This window comes from Camelina sativa, chromosome 5, assembly GCF_030686135.1.
Source record: "Camelina sativa cultivar CO46 ecotype springtype chromosome 5, ASM3068613v1".
In the NCBI taxonomy this organism is placed as follows: Eukaryota; Viridiplantae; Streptophyta; class Magnoliopsida; order Brassicales; family Brassicaceae; genus Camelina; species Camelina sativa.
Genome location: NC_141884.1, coordinates 8278951 through 8291895, shown reverse-complemented (window position 1 = coordinate 8291895; position 12945 = coordinate 8278951). Strand labels below are relative to the sequence as shown.

General features: G+C 35.7%; 3 protein-coding genes and 1 pseudogene across 5 annotated transcripts; 2 read left to right on the top strand and 2 right to left on the bottom strand.

Moving 5' to 3' along the window:
• The first annotated feature begins 2462 nt into the window (after positions 1-2462).
• On the top strand, positions 2463-5160 carry LOC104786201 (AT-hook motif nuclear-localized protein 10). Of its 2 annotated transcripts, none has more exons than XM_087513362.1 (6): positions 2463-2605; positions 3152-3646; positions 3923-3975; positions 4259-4390; positions 4485-4646; positions 4736-5160. In XM_087513362.1, exons 2-6 carry the CDS (start codon positions 3163-3165, stop codon positions 4964-4966), a joined length of 1062 nt encoding a protein of 353 aa, XP_087369488.1. In that variant the 5' UTR covers positions 2463-2605; positions 3152-3162; the 3' UTR covers positions 4967-5160. The 2 variants fall into 2 exon arrangements, with proteins under 2 accessions (XP_087369488.1, XP_010509856.1); XM_010511554.3 differs by having other exon boundaries at positions 4730-5160.
• On the bottom strand, positions 5121-7261 carry LOC104786200 (uncharacterized). The gene is made up of 5 exons (XM_087513361.1): positions 6930-7261; positions 6438-6780; positions 6075-6343; positions 5778-5974; positions 5121-5696 (listed from the first exon to the last, which is right to left on the bottom strand). The coding sequence occupies exons 1-5, from the start codon at positions 7117-7119 to the stop codon at positions 5253-5255; spliced, it is 1443 nt and encodes a 480-aa protein (XP_087369487.1). The 5' UTR covers positions 7120-7261; the 3' UTR covers positions 5121-5252.
• A 231-nt stretch (positions 7262-7492) lies between these two features.
• LOC104786199 (protein S-acyltransferase 21-like) lies at positions 7493-10775 on the top strand. The gene is made up of 10 exons (XM_010511552.3): positions 7493-7961; positions 8315-8428; positions 8526-8646; positions 8739-8914; positions 9004-9072; positions 9152-9223; positions 9308-9436; positions 9522-9602; positions 9701-9910; positions 9986-10775. Exons 1-10 carry the CDS (start codon positions 7917-7919, stop codon positions 10700-10702), a joined length of 1734 nt encoding a protein of 577 aa, XP_010509854.1. The 5' UTR covers positions 7493-7916; the 3' UTR covers positions 10703-10775.
• Positions 10776-10783: 8 nt separating this feature from the next.
• LOC104786198 (putative F-box protein At3g17620 pseudogene) lies at positions 10784-12240 on the bottom strand (annotated as a pseudogene). Its single transcript, XR_015598519.1, has one exon. The product of XR_015598519.1 is annotated as a putative F-box protein At3g17620 pseudogene (transcript).
• Positions 12241-12945: the final 705 nt, after the last annotated feature.

Genomic DNA, 12945 nt, shown 5'->3' with positions numbered 1-12945 from the left:
TAAAAAGAAAAGTCATTTTTATTGGGTTTAAAATAATTGTTAATATATTTGATTATACTATTCGTAATTCAGTTAACTGACATACTAGTCAAATTTTTAACTTTCATATAAATCAATCACAACTGCTTTTTTTTTTAAGCAAACTCTATGGAGAACAATATAATTTATAATTTATTAGGTTTTTGGAGAAATTCAATCTAGAAATTAAAAAAAAAAGTAAAAATTTCTCAACAAATAGGTTAATCTTCAAATGTTGTTAAGTTACCAAAATTGTTTATGTATCTTCGTAAAATGCTATATGAATCTTACTTTCTTTCTTATTCCAAAACCAAACCATACTTACTAATATATATTATAATCATAAGATAAAAGATTTTTATATTTAACTAAAGAATCAATAAAATTCATTGTTGGTACTTTAAATTCTAAAAAAAAATTGGAAAGAAATCAACATTTATATGTTAAATTAAACAGAAACCTTAATAAATTATATACGCTTATATAATGTAAATATTTTCCATCTTTATGTTCGAACTAAAAACATGGTCTTAGTTCATAATAGACCATATTTTAGTTCCAACCTTATAGATGGAAAATACAATAAATGTTAACTATGTGGTTTGACAATTTTAGAAAAAACACTTTATTTCGTTTTCTAGCAAAGTGAAAAATACTAATTTTTTGGTTCAGAATATAAACAATTTTCTTCCATATATGTACAAAGTATAAAGATATAGACATCATAATAAATAGCTTATTATGGTTTATATTTGAAATTAACATGTACGCAGAATAGATCATGTCATAGTATGTACATAGTCGTTTTGTTGTTTGTTTTTTTTTACATGAAAAAATAAAACACGCGTAATCTTGCATATTTTGTAAGACGATTAGTATAAATGGAAGATTTTACTTGATAATATAGATAAAATTACAAATTCAAAGTCTTTTGGCGCAGACGAGTACATCAAACATCGAGATTGCCAATATACACTTCAAGGTCCATAAGAGGGTTTCCAAATCACCATAAAACGAGGATAGATATCTCTGTGAATCCTTCGATCCCAAAATGCATTAATATACCATCAAAGACACTGTCATATCCAGTCAATGGTTCTGAAGCATGCCAAAACTCATCAATAAAGCTTTGTTGTTTAGGTTTATTAATTTTACGTATCAATAATATATGTTTCTTAGAAAATAAGATCTGACGTGGAAAGTATTATATCTGTCTGCATCAATAATTTTTTTTGGGTCATTAATATGTATGTTTTACATATTATTGAAGCTAAATTTTACCTATTTTACGTGTTAATAAAATATGTTTCTTACAAAAAATAATATCTGGCGTGGAAAGTACTATATGTGTTTGTATTAATAATATTTTGAGGTTATTAATATATATATTTTACAATATTATTAGAAATTAAATTTTGTATCTATATTTTGCAAAAGTGATATATTAGATCTCTTACAAAAAGATCAATAGTTAATCTAATTGATATATAATATACATAAAAGCTAATTTTAGATCAATAGTTAATCTATTTGTCAATAATATTTGTTTCTTACAAAAAAATAATATCTGACGTAGAAAGTATTCTATATGTCTACATCAATAATATTTTTAGTCATTAATATGTATGTTTTACAACATTATTGAAGCTAAATTTTACGTATTTTACGTGTCAATAAAATATGTTTCTTACAAAAAATAATATCTGGCGTGGATAGTACTATATCTGTTTGTATCAATAATATTTCGAGGTTATTAATATATATGTTTTACAATATTATTAGAAATTAATTTTTGTATCTATATTTTGCGAAAGTGATATATTAGATCTCTTACAAAAAAACAATAGTTAATCTAATTGATATATAATATACATAAAAGCTAATTTTACGTGTCAATAATATTTGTTTCTTACAAAAAATAATATCTTACGTGGAAAGTATTCTATATGTCTACATCAATAATATCTTTAGTCATTAATATGTATATTTTACAACATTATTGAAGCTAAATTTTACCTATTTTACGTGTCAATAAAATATGTTTGTTACTAAAAAAATAATATCTGACGTGGAAAGTATCATATTTGTATGTATCAATAATATTTCGGAGTCATTAATATATATGTTTTACAATATTATTAGAAACTAAATTATGTATCTATTTTTTGCGAAAGTGATATATTAAGTCTCTTACAAAAAGATCAATAGTTTATCAAATTGAAAAAAAAGTATAATTTTTTTGGGTCAAATATATTATCTGGTGAACAATTAGATAAAAATGTAAAAATAAAAAAGTGTAAAATGTTTTTAAAAAAATAAAAAAGATAAAAGTGTAAAACATTAAAAAAGTTGGGATTATAATAAAAATAATAAGATATCTCAAAGATTACCTTTTTGTCCTAGGACTGTATATATATAAATAAGATTTTCTTGTCTAAACAAAAATAATAAAAACCCTAAAAAAACAATTGTAGGCAGACAGAGAGAGAGAGAAAGAGAAAGACAGATCCATCCCCTTTGGCTCTTTGTCTTTTTTTTTTTTTTTTTTTTACACTTTATTCTCCTGAATTTTCTCCTCAGTTATCTCGTAAGTTTTCTCTCTCTCTCTCTCCCTTCTCTCTCTCTCTTGAATTCAATTTTTTTTTTTTGCTTTTTTTTTTTGTTTCTTTATTGTAATTGACTAATTATCGAGTTTCTGTTTGATTTTTCTGAAAAAAATTCTGGAAAATGTTTAATATTAAAAAAGTGTTTTTGGGTTTAATTTATGATTTTCACTTTAATCTTAAAATTCAGAAACCTTAAAGCGCGATCCGCTTTCTCAATGGTTTTTGAGTGAGTGAGTCTGAGCGAGAGAGATCTAAAAATCCACAATTGTTACAAAATTTGGTGTTAAATACTGAATCTTTATAGGCGTAGTGTTTTAATTTAATAGATTTAGGGCTTAAAGTTTCGAACTTTTCATTGGATATGGTATAAATCTTGTAGTTGAAACACTGAATTGTCTCTCTTGGGCGTTGTTGTTTTAGATTTAGGGCTCAAAGTTTCAAACTTTCAATGGAAACTAGGGTTTTGTGGGTTTGGTTGATTGTCTCCTACTAACACTTGTTTTCCCCTGTTTTTTCTTGGGGGAAAGTGAGAAGGCAAATGTCAGGATCTGAGTCAGGTGTAATGGCGGGGAGCAGAGAATCACCAATGAAGTTTACAATGGGTCTTCACCAGCAGCAGCAGCAGCAAGCTCCCCCGCAGCAGTCTCAGAACATGCAGTTGTCATTTGGTGGCGAAGATGGAAATGATGCTCTTTACAAGCAGCCAATGAGGAGGTCTGCATCACCACCGCAGCAGTACCAACCTGGTGAGAATCCTGTCTTGAACATGAACATGCCCGGAGCTGAGACTGGAACCATGGCTGAGGGTGGACCAGTGAAGAAGAGGAGAGGTAGGCCGAGGAAGTATGTACCTGAGAGTGGTGAGATGTCGCTTGGTTTGGTTCCCGGAGCTCCTTCTTTCACGGTGAGCCAGCCTAGTGGTGGTGGTGGCAGCAGCAGCGGCGGCGGAGGAGGAGGAGGAGAGAAGAGGATGAGAGGAAGGCCTCCTGGTTCAAGCAATAGGCCAAAGCTCCAAGCTTTAGGTATGTGTATTTATATATATATCATTGATTCTTCTGATATTGGAATCTTCTCTCCCTCACGTGCTGCAATTAGAAAGTTCTGTTGTCGGCTGTGCAATCTATTAGAATATAGTAAAAAATGGTGAATATGGTAGTAAAACAATGACCTTGAGAATCCCCGCAATTACTAATAGACTTTTATGCCCTTTTTAAGCGTATCTTCTTCAACTATCTTTGCTCTTTACATCCCCTCCACCAATCTTGACATGTTTTGTGGCTTGCTTGCTTTGCTTTCAGGCTCAACTGGAATGGGATTTACGCCTCATATGCTTACCGTGGGGGCTGGAGAGGTCTCTATCTTCTTCTATCTTCTTGAATTTCCTTATTTAATTGTGACCATGTCTAAAGATTGTCTAAGCTTTATCTTTCTACTAAATGATCACCAACCGTCTTTAAATCATGTGAATGTCGAGTGTGAGTTGTTGTCTTTTAAGGTCAATTAATATTTGGGAACAAGAGAAATGTTGAACTTGTTCAGGGTTCTCTTACCTGTTTTGTTCTGCTGACATTTTTAGGTCCATATGTTTTGGTATATTTATGATTTTCACTGTTTGTTTGATCTATGTGGGACAGGATGTAGCATCCAAGATAATGGCCTTAACTCAGAATGGGCCACGTTCTGTGTGTGTCTTGTCTGCAAATGGAGCCATCTCCAATATGACTCTTCGCCAGTCGAACACGTCTGTTGGAACCGTTACATATGAGGTATCCAGATTCAGCTTGCAAAGTTCTTCAGTCCCCTTTTCTTGTCTCTGATTTTTTGCTGCTGAATCCTCGTGCTTTGTATAACATTGACCAGGGGAGATATGAGATTCTGTGTTTATCGGGATCGTTCCATTCGATAGTTAGCAATGGTCACAGAAGCAGGAGCGGATGTCTAAGCGTGTGCTTATCAGGTCCGGATGGTAATATCCTAGGTGGTAGTGTAGCTGGTCTTCTTATAGCAGCATCACCTGTTCAGGTAATTTCTGCCTTCTTCCAGTTCAACTATTTGATTATATGGATGTTCATAAGCTCAATGTAAAGACACATTTGGCTTTCAAGTTACAGATTGTTGTTGGGAGTTTTATCCCAGGACAGAAAGAACCGAACCCAAATGTGGGACAAATGGATCTATCACCACCCATAATACCGCGTGTGGCCCCAACGCAGGTGCTGATGGCTCCGAGTAGCCCGCAGTCTCGAGGCACAATGAGTGAGTCATCCTGTGGAGGTGGACATGCAAGCCCTCTTCATCAGAGCACAGGAGGACCGTACAATAGCACCATGCCCTGGAAGTAAACCAAGTGATCTTGGTCTGTTTAAAAAACCAACAACTTCCTATTATTGGAATGATTTGATGATTTCTATCCTTTTTAGGTTCTCTAATTGTCTCTTTAGACAAGATTAATAACTTTGATCTATTTTCTATTTTGGTGTACTTTCAGAACCATAATTTATTTCGGAGATTAGAATAATATATCCTGATTAATGTAGATCTTTCTCTTATTTTGTGTTTCTCAATCTTGAAAACATTTTAACTCATGTAAAACTTGTATTGATTACAACATCAACACAAGACTGCATTTTACATATGGTGCTCTTTTGCTCTCTTCAATAAAAACCGCAATGAGAAAAACCCGAGAGCGCAGGTTTGCCAGAACCACCCCATTGCATTTCCTGGGTCGACTCGTTTAGCCAGAAACCACGCATAGATTCCTTCTGCAACATGTAATCCCACTGATATGATGAAGACAACTTTTACAACAGTGATTGTCCGGAAGAAAAAGAGGTGTAAGGCTCTTAAGAAAGGCACAGGTCCTATATCAGGTAACCATCCCGCAGCAAAAAGAGCTGACATTCCTAGTGTAACAGCTATCCAAGTGAATATGGTTGGACCGTCTAAAGATCTCCTTTTCCTTTCCTTCCAGTATGAGATAGTTGCAGCCATACCTTCCCTGGAGCTCTTAAATGGCACATACCCAAGCTCTTCCTTGGCTTTGAGATATGAGAAATAATGGGTAACACCGACCTGCAACAGATCAAAACTCAAAATATTCATACAAGTTAGTTTGGATTCTAAGCCGGAATATGAGTGGGAAGAAACTGTTACCTTGTAGACTTCAGCAGGAAGGATAAGGGGCTGCGGTAACCAGCTCTTTGATAGCCATGGATACAGGACAGTGTAGACACCTTGAAAGATCTTACCCAAGGACAGAGCAAAAGGTACAGAGACTGTAAACTTGGGCAGGTCATAGTCTAAACTTCTTAGTAAGGGTTGTAGGAACTCAAAGGTATTCACCGGGGAACCTATAACATTGCAATTCAGCTTGATTTAGCAAGCAAGTTTTAAGGCTAAATGTTTTTAGATACGCCTCTCGTAATGAGAGTGTCTTAAGAGATGAGTTACCATCAGAGACAAAATATGGTTGACCAGCAGCGACGGGCTGTCCTTCTCTGCCAGGAATGTTGTCCAAAAGTCCCATGCTTGCCAAGATGATTGCTAGGACAAGGTTTTCAACATAAATCCAGTCTGTTTTGACACTCGGTCCACCGATCTTAAAGAAGGCCAAACCCAACTTTGCTAGATTAACTATCCTAGGAAGATGCCTGTCTTCACCAGGTCCATATATAGCCGCTGGTCGGATCGCACATGTGTACACCTGTTTGCCCCCATTCCTGCAATAAGCACAGGCAGAAGGGAAAATATATTACGCTACCTAACAGACACCAGATTCTTCTAAGATAATTTGAATCAAGAAACAGGACTCACTTAAAAGGTCGGCCGTTACTCTTAAGAACCAACTGTTCTGCAATGGATTTACTTCGACCATAGGTATCGACATGATCATCAAGAGGGAAATAAGGCAAACTCTCATTGCCGTTCTGAATCTCCTTACCACCAAAGACAACATTGTAAGTGCTGACATAGACAAGTCTTGTGATCTCGTGTTTGAACACAGCTTCCAAGACGTTACAAGTCCCGTTAATGTTAACCTCGTCACAACGACCAAACTGAAGCATCTCTTTACCAGACATACCATAGGAAGCAAGATGCAAAACACAGTCCGCTCCATCTAAAGCCTTGTCTACATCTACTTTCTTAGTCACATCACCTGATCACTAAAAATGTTCAGTATAATAAATCCAGAAATTGACAAGAGTGCATTGTGATCTAAACACTAAATTCATAGGATTTGAGATTTAAGAAATTAAGAGATCAAAATCGATGGAATTGAAAAAAGGGATCGATGGGATTCAAAACCTTGAATGCAGCGAACGCCACTGTTTCTGAGATCATCGGACCAAGGAGAAGAGCCGCGGAGGTCGAAAGAGCGGACTTGGCGAGCACCACGGCGAACGAGCTCTAAGCAGAGAGCGGCACCGACGAAGCCGAGACCTCCAGTGACGACGAAGGTGTTACCTTCGACTCCTTCGTTCTCACTCAAATGCATTTTTCTCTTTCTCTCTCTCTCTCTCGAAGTGTTGACCGGCGACAAGAACGACACCGCGTGTGTGACTTTTACTTCTCTCACACACAGCTAATGGCCGGGCCACGTGTAACTTTTTAATTAATTTAGTACGATACTATTAACTTTTTAATTTTTCAAGAAAAAGAGTTTAATACCAACAAATCTAAAAATATCTTTATCAAAGTTTTAATACGCCGACCGTGTGATTTGGTAACCAGAAAATAATAAATTTCTAATTTTTTTTAAATTTGGGTACAAATCAAAATTTCTAACTTCACAACATTCAAAATATCACAAAAATTCAAAATAAACCGATGATAATATCCCTTAAAATTAAACAAGACTTTGTATATTTGATGAAATTCAAAGATTTAAAGGGAGAAAAAAAAAATGTTAGCTTTTAAAGTCTAAAACGGCTAAAAAAAAACAAGTCCTAAAAACTCTTCATTAATTTCTCTAACAGCTTCACTTAGTTTTTACTACTTCCCCGAGAGACACTCTTCTTCTGATCGATTAGATAAAAAATTTCAAGCCGATGAACCTTTTTTTTTAAGTCCTCAAATTTCTCTCACGGAACGACTCAAATAAAGTGCTCGGGTCATGCTCCAAACGTTAGACCATTGTTATACTCTGTAGTCGCTGAGTTTAGTTTTAGTAGGGGAGGAATTAAGATTTTTTTGACAAAAGTTCAAGCTTTTTTTGGATTTTGAAAATTGGGGTTTTTGTTTTTTTTTCCTAGTGATCTTGTTGAGTTTAGGGTTTTAGGTTTCTTCACTGCAATGGCGAGAAGACATGGATGGCAACTTCCAGCTCACACATTTCAGGTTTCCAAGAGTTACTCTCTATTAAGGGTTTTTTTCACTGAGTATTTTGATTTGGGTTCTGTTTTTATTTCACTTTGGTTTGAACGGTTTTGTGCAATTCCTGCCGTAATCTGCAATTGTGACAAGTTTGTTCCTTTTTCTTGGAAATGACATTAAAATATTTTGTTACTTTGTTGTGACATCGCTTTCAAAAATTCTGTTCTTTTCCATCTGCTTTATGTGTTTGTGGATAAACACACGGTTGAGATTATGTATATATGAGTATAGTTCATGTGCTTTATAAGATCCATTGCATTGAATTTGGATGGGGTTCTCTGTGATTGTTCGTTTATCTAACTTGTTGCTTGTTTCAGGTTGTTGCTATCACTGTATTTTTCTTGCTAACTATCGCTTACTATGCCTTCTTTGCTCCGTTTCTTTGGAACAAACTCTATGAATATATTGCCATTGGTGTTTACTCTTTCCTGGTAAGAACTAAAAAACGAATCTTGTTATAAAATGCTCTCAAATTTAATTTGTTATTTTATCTCACAACTCTCTCTTTTTGCCTAATTGGTTTTATAGGCGTTTTCGGTTTTAGTTCTATACATCCGATGCACTGGTATAGATCCTGCAGATCCTGGGATCTTTGTAAGGGCTGATAACACTCCAGCACATAAGTCACAGAACAGTAACTACGTTCCTGGTTCGTGCTCTACTGATATGATGATGCTGTCTGTGTATAAGGCTCGCATAATTCGGATACTTCTTTCTTATATGGTGATAACGCCGTTGCAGATAATGCCTCAGCAATTGATGGTGGGCCATATATTATACACGGCTCAGGTTGCTGTAATGTGATGGTAAGATTCATTTGTGGTTGTTTAGTAATACAAGATTGCCGTAGAGATACGCAACAAGAGAAATCAAATGAACCAGAAGAAGCTCTGTTCTGCTCATTGTGTAATGCTGAGGTATAGTAGTAGTCTATTCACTTTCTGTTACAAGTTTGTCATTGCGTCTTCTACAGTAACAGCACATTCTCTTTTTTTTTTTGTCGAAGGTACGTATGTTTAGCAAGCACTGTCGAAGTTGTGGCAAGTGTGTCGATGGGTTTGATCATCATTGCCGGGTATGCAATTTGAAAGTGGGCGTTGGGGTCTCTGTCTTAGTAATTTTTTACTGATATGTTAAAGTTTCTTTTGCCTTAGTGGCTGAATAACTGTGTGGGGCATAAAAACTACATCAGCTTTGTGTGTCTTATGGCGGCAAGCTTTTTATGGGTATGTTTTCAACAAAGTCTTTTACTTTAAGGCTGATTCTGACCCACGTCCATATGATATGACCTTGCAAAACAATGGTGACAGCTTATAGCTGAATTTGGAGTTGGTGTTGCTGTATTTGTTCGATGTTTCGTGGACCAAAATGCAATGGAACATCTTATAACTGAAAAGCTTGGTCTTGGTTTCTCCCGTCCTCCATTTGCAGCTGTTGTGGTAAATATTCTCAAACGCAGTACTGGTTTATTCTGTATTTTTTCATCAGTGCTTCCAACTTGAGCTTTGCTTTCTCATTCTGCAGGTTGTTTGTACAACTCTCTCGTTACTGGCTTTGATACCTCTTGGGGAACTTTTCTTTTTCCATATTATTTTGATCCGAAAGGTTTTGTATATATTTTGTCTTGCACCATGTTTCTGAATTCTATTCCCACTAACAATGTTTTGAAGCTGAGCTTTGATATGTAACTTTTGTGGGTGCAGGGAATCACAACATATGAATATGTTGTTGCCCTGAGAGCGCAAACTGAACCACTTGGACCATCTGTAGATGAGCTAGACCAAACGAGCCAGCCTCCTTCACCTACAAGCTCAGCTGTGACAGCCGCGAGTGGTAGAAGCTCTCTCGGATTGAGCATTCACTACCGCGGTGCCTCCTTGTGTACACCTCCAAACATATTCATGGATCAACAGGTAAGAAAAAGTAAAATCTAATATGTATTTTTCACATCCTTCACTTGTGTAACTCTTTATCTTTCTTGTCTTTAGGACGATGTTATCCAGCATTTGGAGCCTGGACCTGTACGATCCACCATAGATCCCGACACACTTTCACAGAAGAAACCACCTCAGCGTCAACAAGTAAGGATCAATCCATGGAAGCTGGCTAAACTCGACTCAAAAGAAGCATCTAAAGCAGCTGCAAAAGCGCGTGCATCTTCATCAGTGCTTCTTCCAGTAAGTTCACGGCAAAACCTTTACAAAAACAGCAGCAATGTAAGCGGGAGAAGCAGCAATGTAAGCGGGAGAAGCAGCCCCGCAAGTTCCCATCACGCTAGAAAAGGCAAAGCAGATTCAGAGTCTTGTAGCATGACTAGTCAAGGTTTGACGAGAGATCACTTCAACCCAATGTACATGTCATCACCAGCTAACGAGTCACCATTAAATGAGGAAGAAGAAAGCAGAAATGCTGTTGTTGCAGCTAGAAGAAACTTGCCTCCAAGCGATGAGAGTTCAGTCGTTTGGGATCCTGAAGCTGGCCGGTTTGTATCGTCGTCTAGGATTCCAGGAACAGATTTTGGAGGTCCTCTTGGTAATGAACGTGTCAACACCATCATAACAGCTTCTGGGACTGAAGGTAGCAGAAGGGGTAGAGTAAACCCTTTGACTGGTTATTTCCAACAAGTAAGACCACAGAGAGGAGACCAACTTCCAGTGTTTATGCCTACTGATTCTCAATTACACAGACATTTATCTACTAGCTAGATTCCATTAGAAACATTTTTGTTGATCACCTACATCTTTTTTTTTCTTAGTTCTTTTTTTCTTTTCTTGGTAAGGAGACAATTTTATTGGTTTAATGGTAGAGAAAAAAAAAAAAAAAAAAAACAAGAAACTGATAACATAGAGGTATCTGATTAGAAAACCTTCAAAGAAAGAAAGAAATGAGTCTTGGATCTGACTAGGAAAGCAAGCAAAGTTGATGCCAAAGGTGTAAAATAATTTTAGAATGTTTGTCATGAGATCCAAGACTCTCAAAAGAACACTAAACTTGGAACATAAGAACAACTACGCAAGTAACTCCCGTTGTCTGTAATTTTCCCGATATCCAAGTCTCTGAAGTATCCGTTTTCTCCGATGATGTAAGCTCTTTGGGGATTGGAGGAGTGGATTACATCGTCATCTTCATGAAAAACAACCACGGCGATCTCTTCCTTGTCAATGAGGAAAGTCCCACAATAATAGAGTGGTCTCATATCATCAACGGCTAAGAACTTGCTCCACGACACGGCACTGGGCTCTATCTTAGTAGTAACCCAAATCTCCATCCCATAGCTATTCGAAGGCTGGAATAACACAGCAAGCTGCTCTTCTCCAAATGAAGACAGAGTCACAATATCATAATAAGACTTAAACGGTAGAGGCAGATGAGGTCCAAATCTCTCTTTAGTAAAATCAAAACAGATTAAGAAATCAGGTACGGAATTGTCCATAGGTACAGCGCGCCAGTACGTATTGCCCTTCAAAGATACGACACTTAACATAAGCGCTATATCATGGCTAGTAGTGACATCAAGAACCCTCCATGAATTAGACTTTAACTCGTACATCTCAGTCACATAATATCCTTTCCTCCTAGGAGAAATAAAAAATCTCAAAATTTTATAAGCGCGGCACGATTTGCTCTTGTCATATCCGATAACATGGGTGTATTCGAGAAGAAGAGATCTGTGTTCGACGCAAATCCATCGTGTTTGCCCTGTATAAGGGTTCCATACCACGAGCCTAGTGTTGTCTTTCGTAGTGTTGTCTTTGGTAGTGCATAACAATAAACCCTCGCAGTGATATATTTCGTATATAGCCACATCATCACGATCATGATCGTTTACGCTAATACGTTTAGCTCTACGCTTTATTTTTGGACCAGTGTTGTTGTGAATTCCATGGAGATTGAGGCTTATTAGAAAAGCCCTACAATTTACCACCACGATCCCCAGAAACTCCCCTTCCCTTGCCAATATTGCTGCGTTACCAATGTGCTTCGATATACTGTTCCACGTTTTGCATGTCAATCGGACTTCCCTCATCGATTTCGCCGGAACCCTAGAGAGTATCTCCTCTACCAATTCTCTTGGAAGATCCGACATCTTCTCCATTGTTTATTTTTTTCAAGGATCGATGGAATAGAAATTATGGTTTCTTCTAAGTTATATTTGTTAGACAAAGATATATATACATACATCTTTATACATATGTATCCAGTATATCTCTTTAGGGGTGGTATTGGTTTGAGATTTATGAAGATTTTTGAAGAGTTCAACAAAATCATAAAAAATAAATAAGTGAAAGATTGTTAAAGATTGCTAGAGAGTTTTGTTGATTAGTTTTTTAAAATCTTGTAAAGTCTTCTAAACAATCCCTGTATTTTTATGATACTTTCCATAACTTTATTTTGTAAAGAAAATGTCTAAAATCATGAACCAATAACATAATAATTGAACTCATTAACAATCCTAGATTCTTTTGTTTTAATTGAATAACACAAAACTTTTAATGACTTTATAAAAGTCTGAATCCAATAACCCAGATTTGTTAAGATTTTAAATAATTTTTTTATAAATCACAAACTAATAACACTAAACTTTAACAGAGTTTAACAAAATCTTGATCTAATAACAACATATTCTACATAACATTTAAAATTTTTAAAACTCTATTCAAATCTTAAACCAATAACCCCCACTTAGTGTATATCTCTTTATATTAAGATAGACTCAACCATGTACGTGCCAAATTATTTTTGTAGAAAATATTTATTTAGTATACCATGTGAAACCCAATTTTATATTATTTTGGTTTTATTTAGTTTGTGTATATGCTTGAAAAAATAACTAGAGATTGGACCCGCACATACGTACGGGGTTAATTTAAAAAAAAAAGTTTGCAATTAGGTTTGGACTATGCGGAGTTACATTTGTAAATATATTTGTTAAAAATGTTATTAATAT

Bases quoted from the DNA above. Each gene is read 5' to 3' on its own strand.
- LOC104786201 (XM_010511554.3), top strand. From the start codon at position 3,163: ATGTCAGGATCTGAGTCAGGTGTAATGGCGGGGAGCAGAGAATCACCA. The intron at 3,647-3,922 runs GTATGTGTATTT...CTTTGCTTTCAG, and splicing joins GCCAAAGCTCCAAGCTTTAG to GCTCAACTGGAATGGGATTT. The intron at 4,647-4,729 runs GTAATTTCTGCC...TTGGCTTTCAAG, and splicing joins TAGCAGCATCACCTGTTCAG to TTACAGATTGTTGTTGGGAG.
- LOC104786200 (XM_087513361.1), bottom strand. From the start codon at position 7,119: ATGCATTTGAGTGAGAACGAAGGAGTCGAAGGTAACACCTTCGTCGTC. The intron at 6,781-6,929 runs GTTTTGAATCCC...TTTAGTGATCAG, and splicing joins TGGCGTTCGCTGCATTCAAG to GTGATGTGACTAAGAAAGTA. The intron at 6,344-6,437 runs GTGAGTCCTGTT...TGCTTATTGCAG, and splicing joins AGTAACGGCCGACCTTTTAA to GAATGGGGGCAAACAGGTGT.
- LOC104786199 (XM_010511552.3), top strand. From the start codon at position 7,917: ATGGCGAGAAGACATGGATGGCAACTTCCAGCTCACACATTTCAG. The intron at 9,437-9,521 runs GTAAATATTCTC...CTCATTCTGCAG, and splicing joins CTCCATTTGCAGCTGTTGTG to GTTGTTTGTACAACTCTCTC. The intron at 9,603-9,700 runs GTTTTGTATATA...TTGTGGGTGCAG, and splicing joins ATATTATTTTGATCCGAAAG to GGAATCACAACATATGAATA.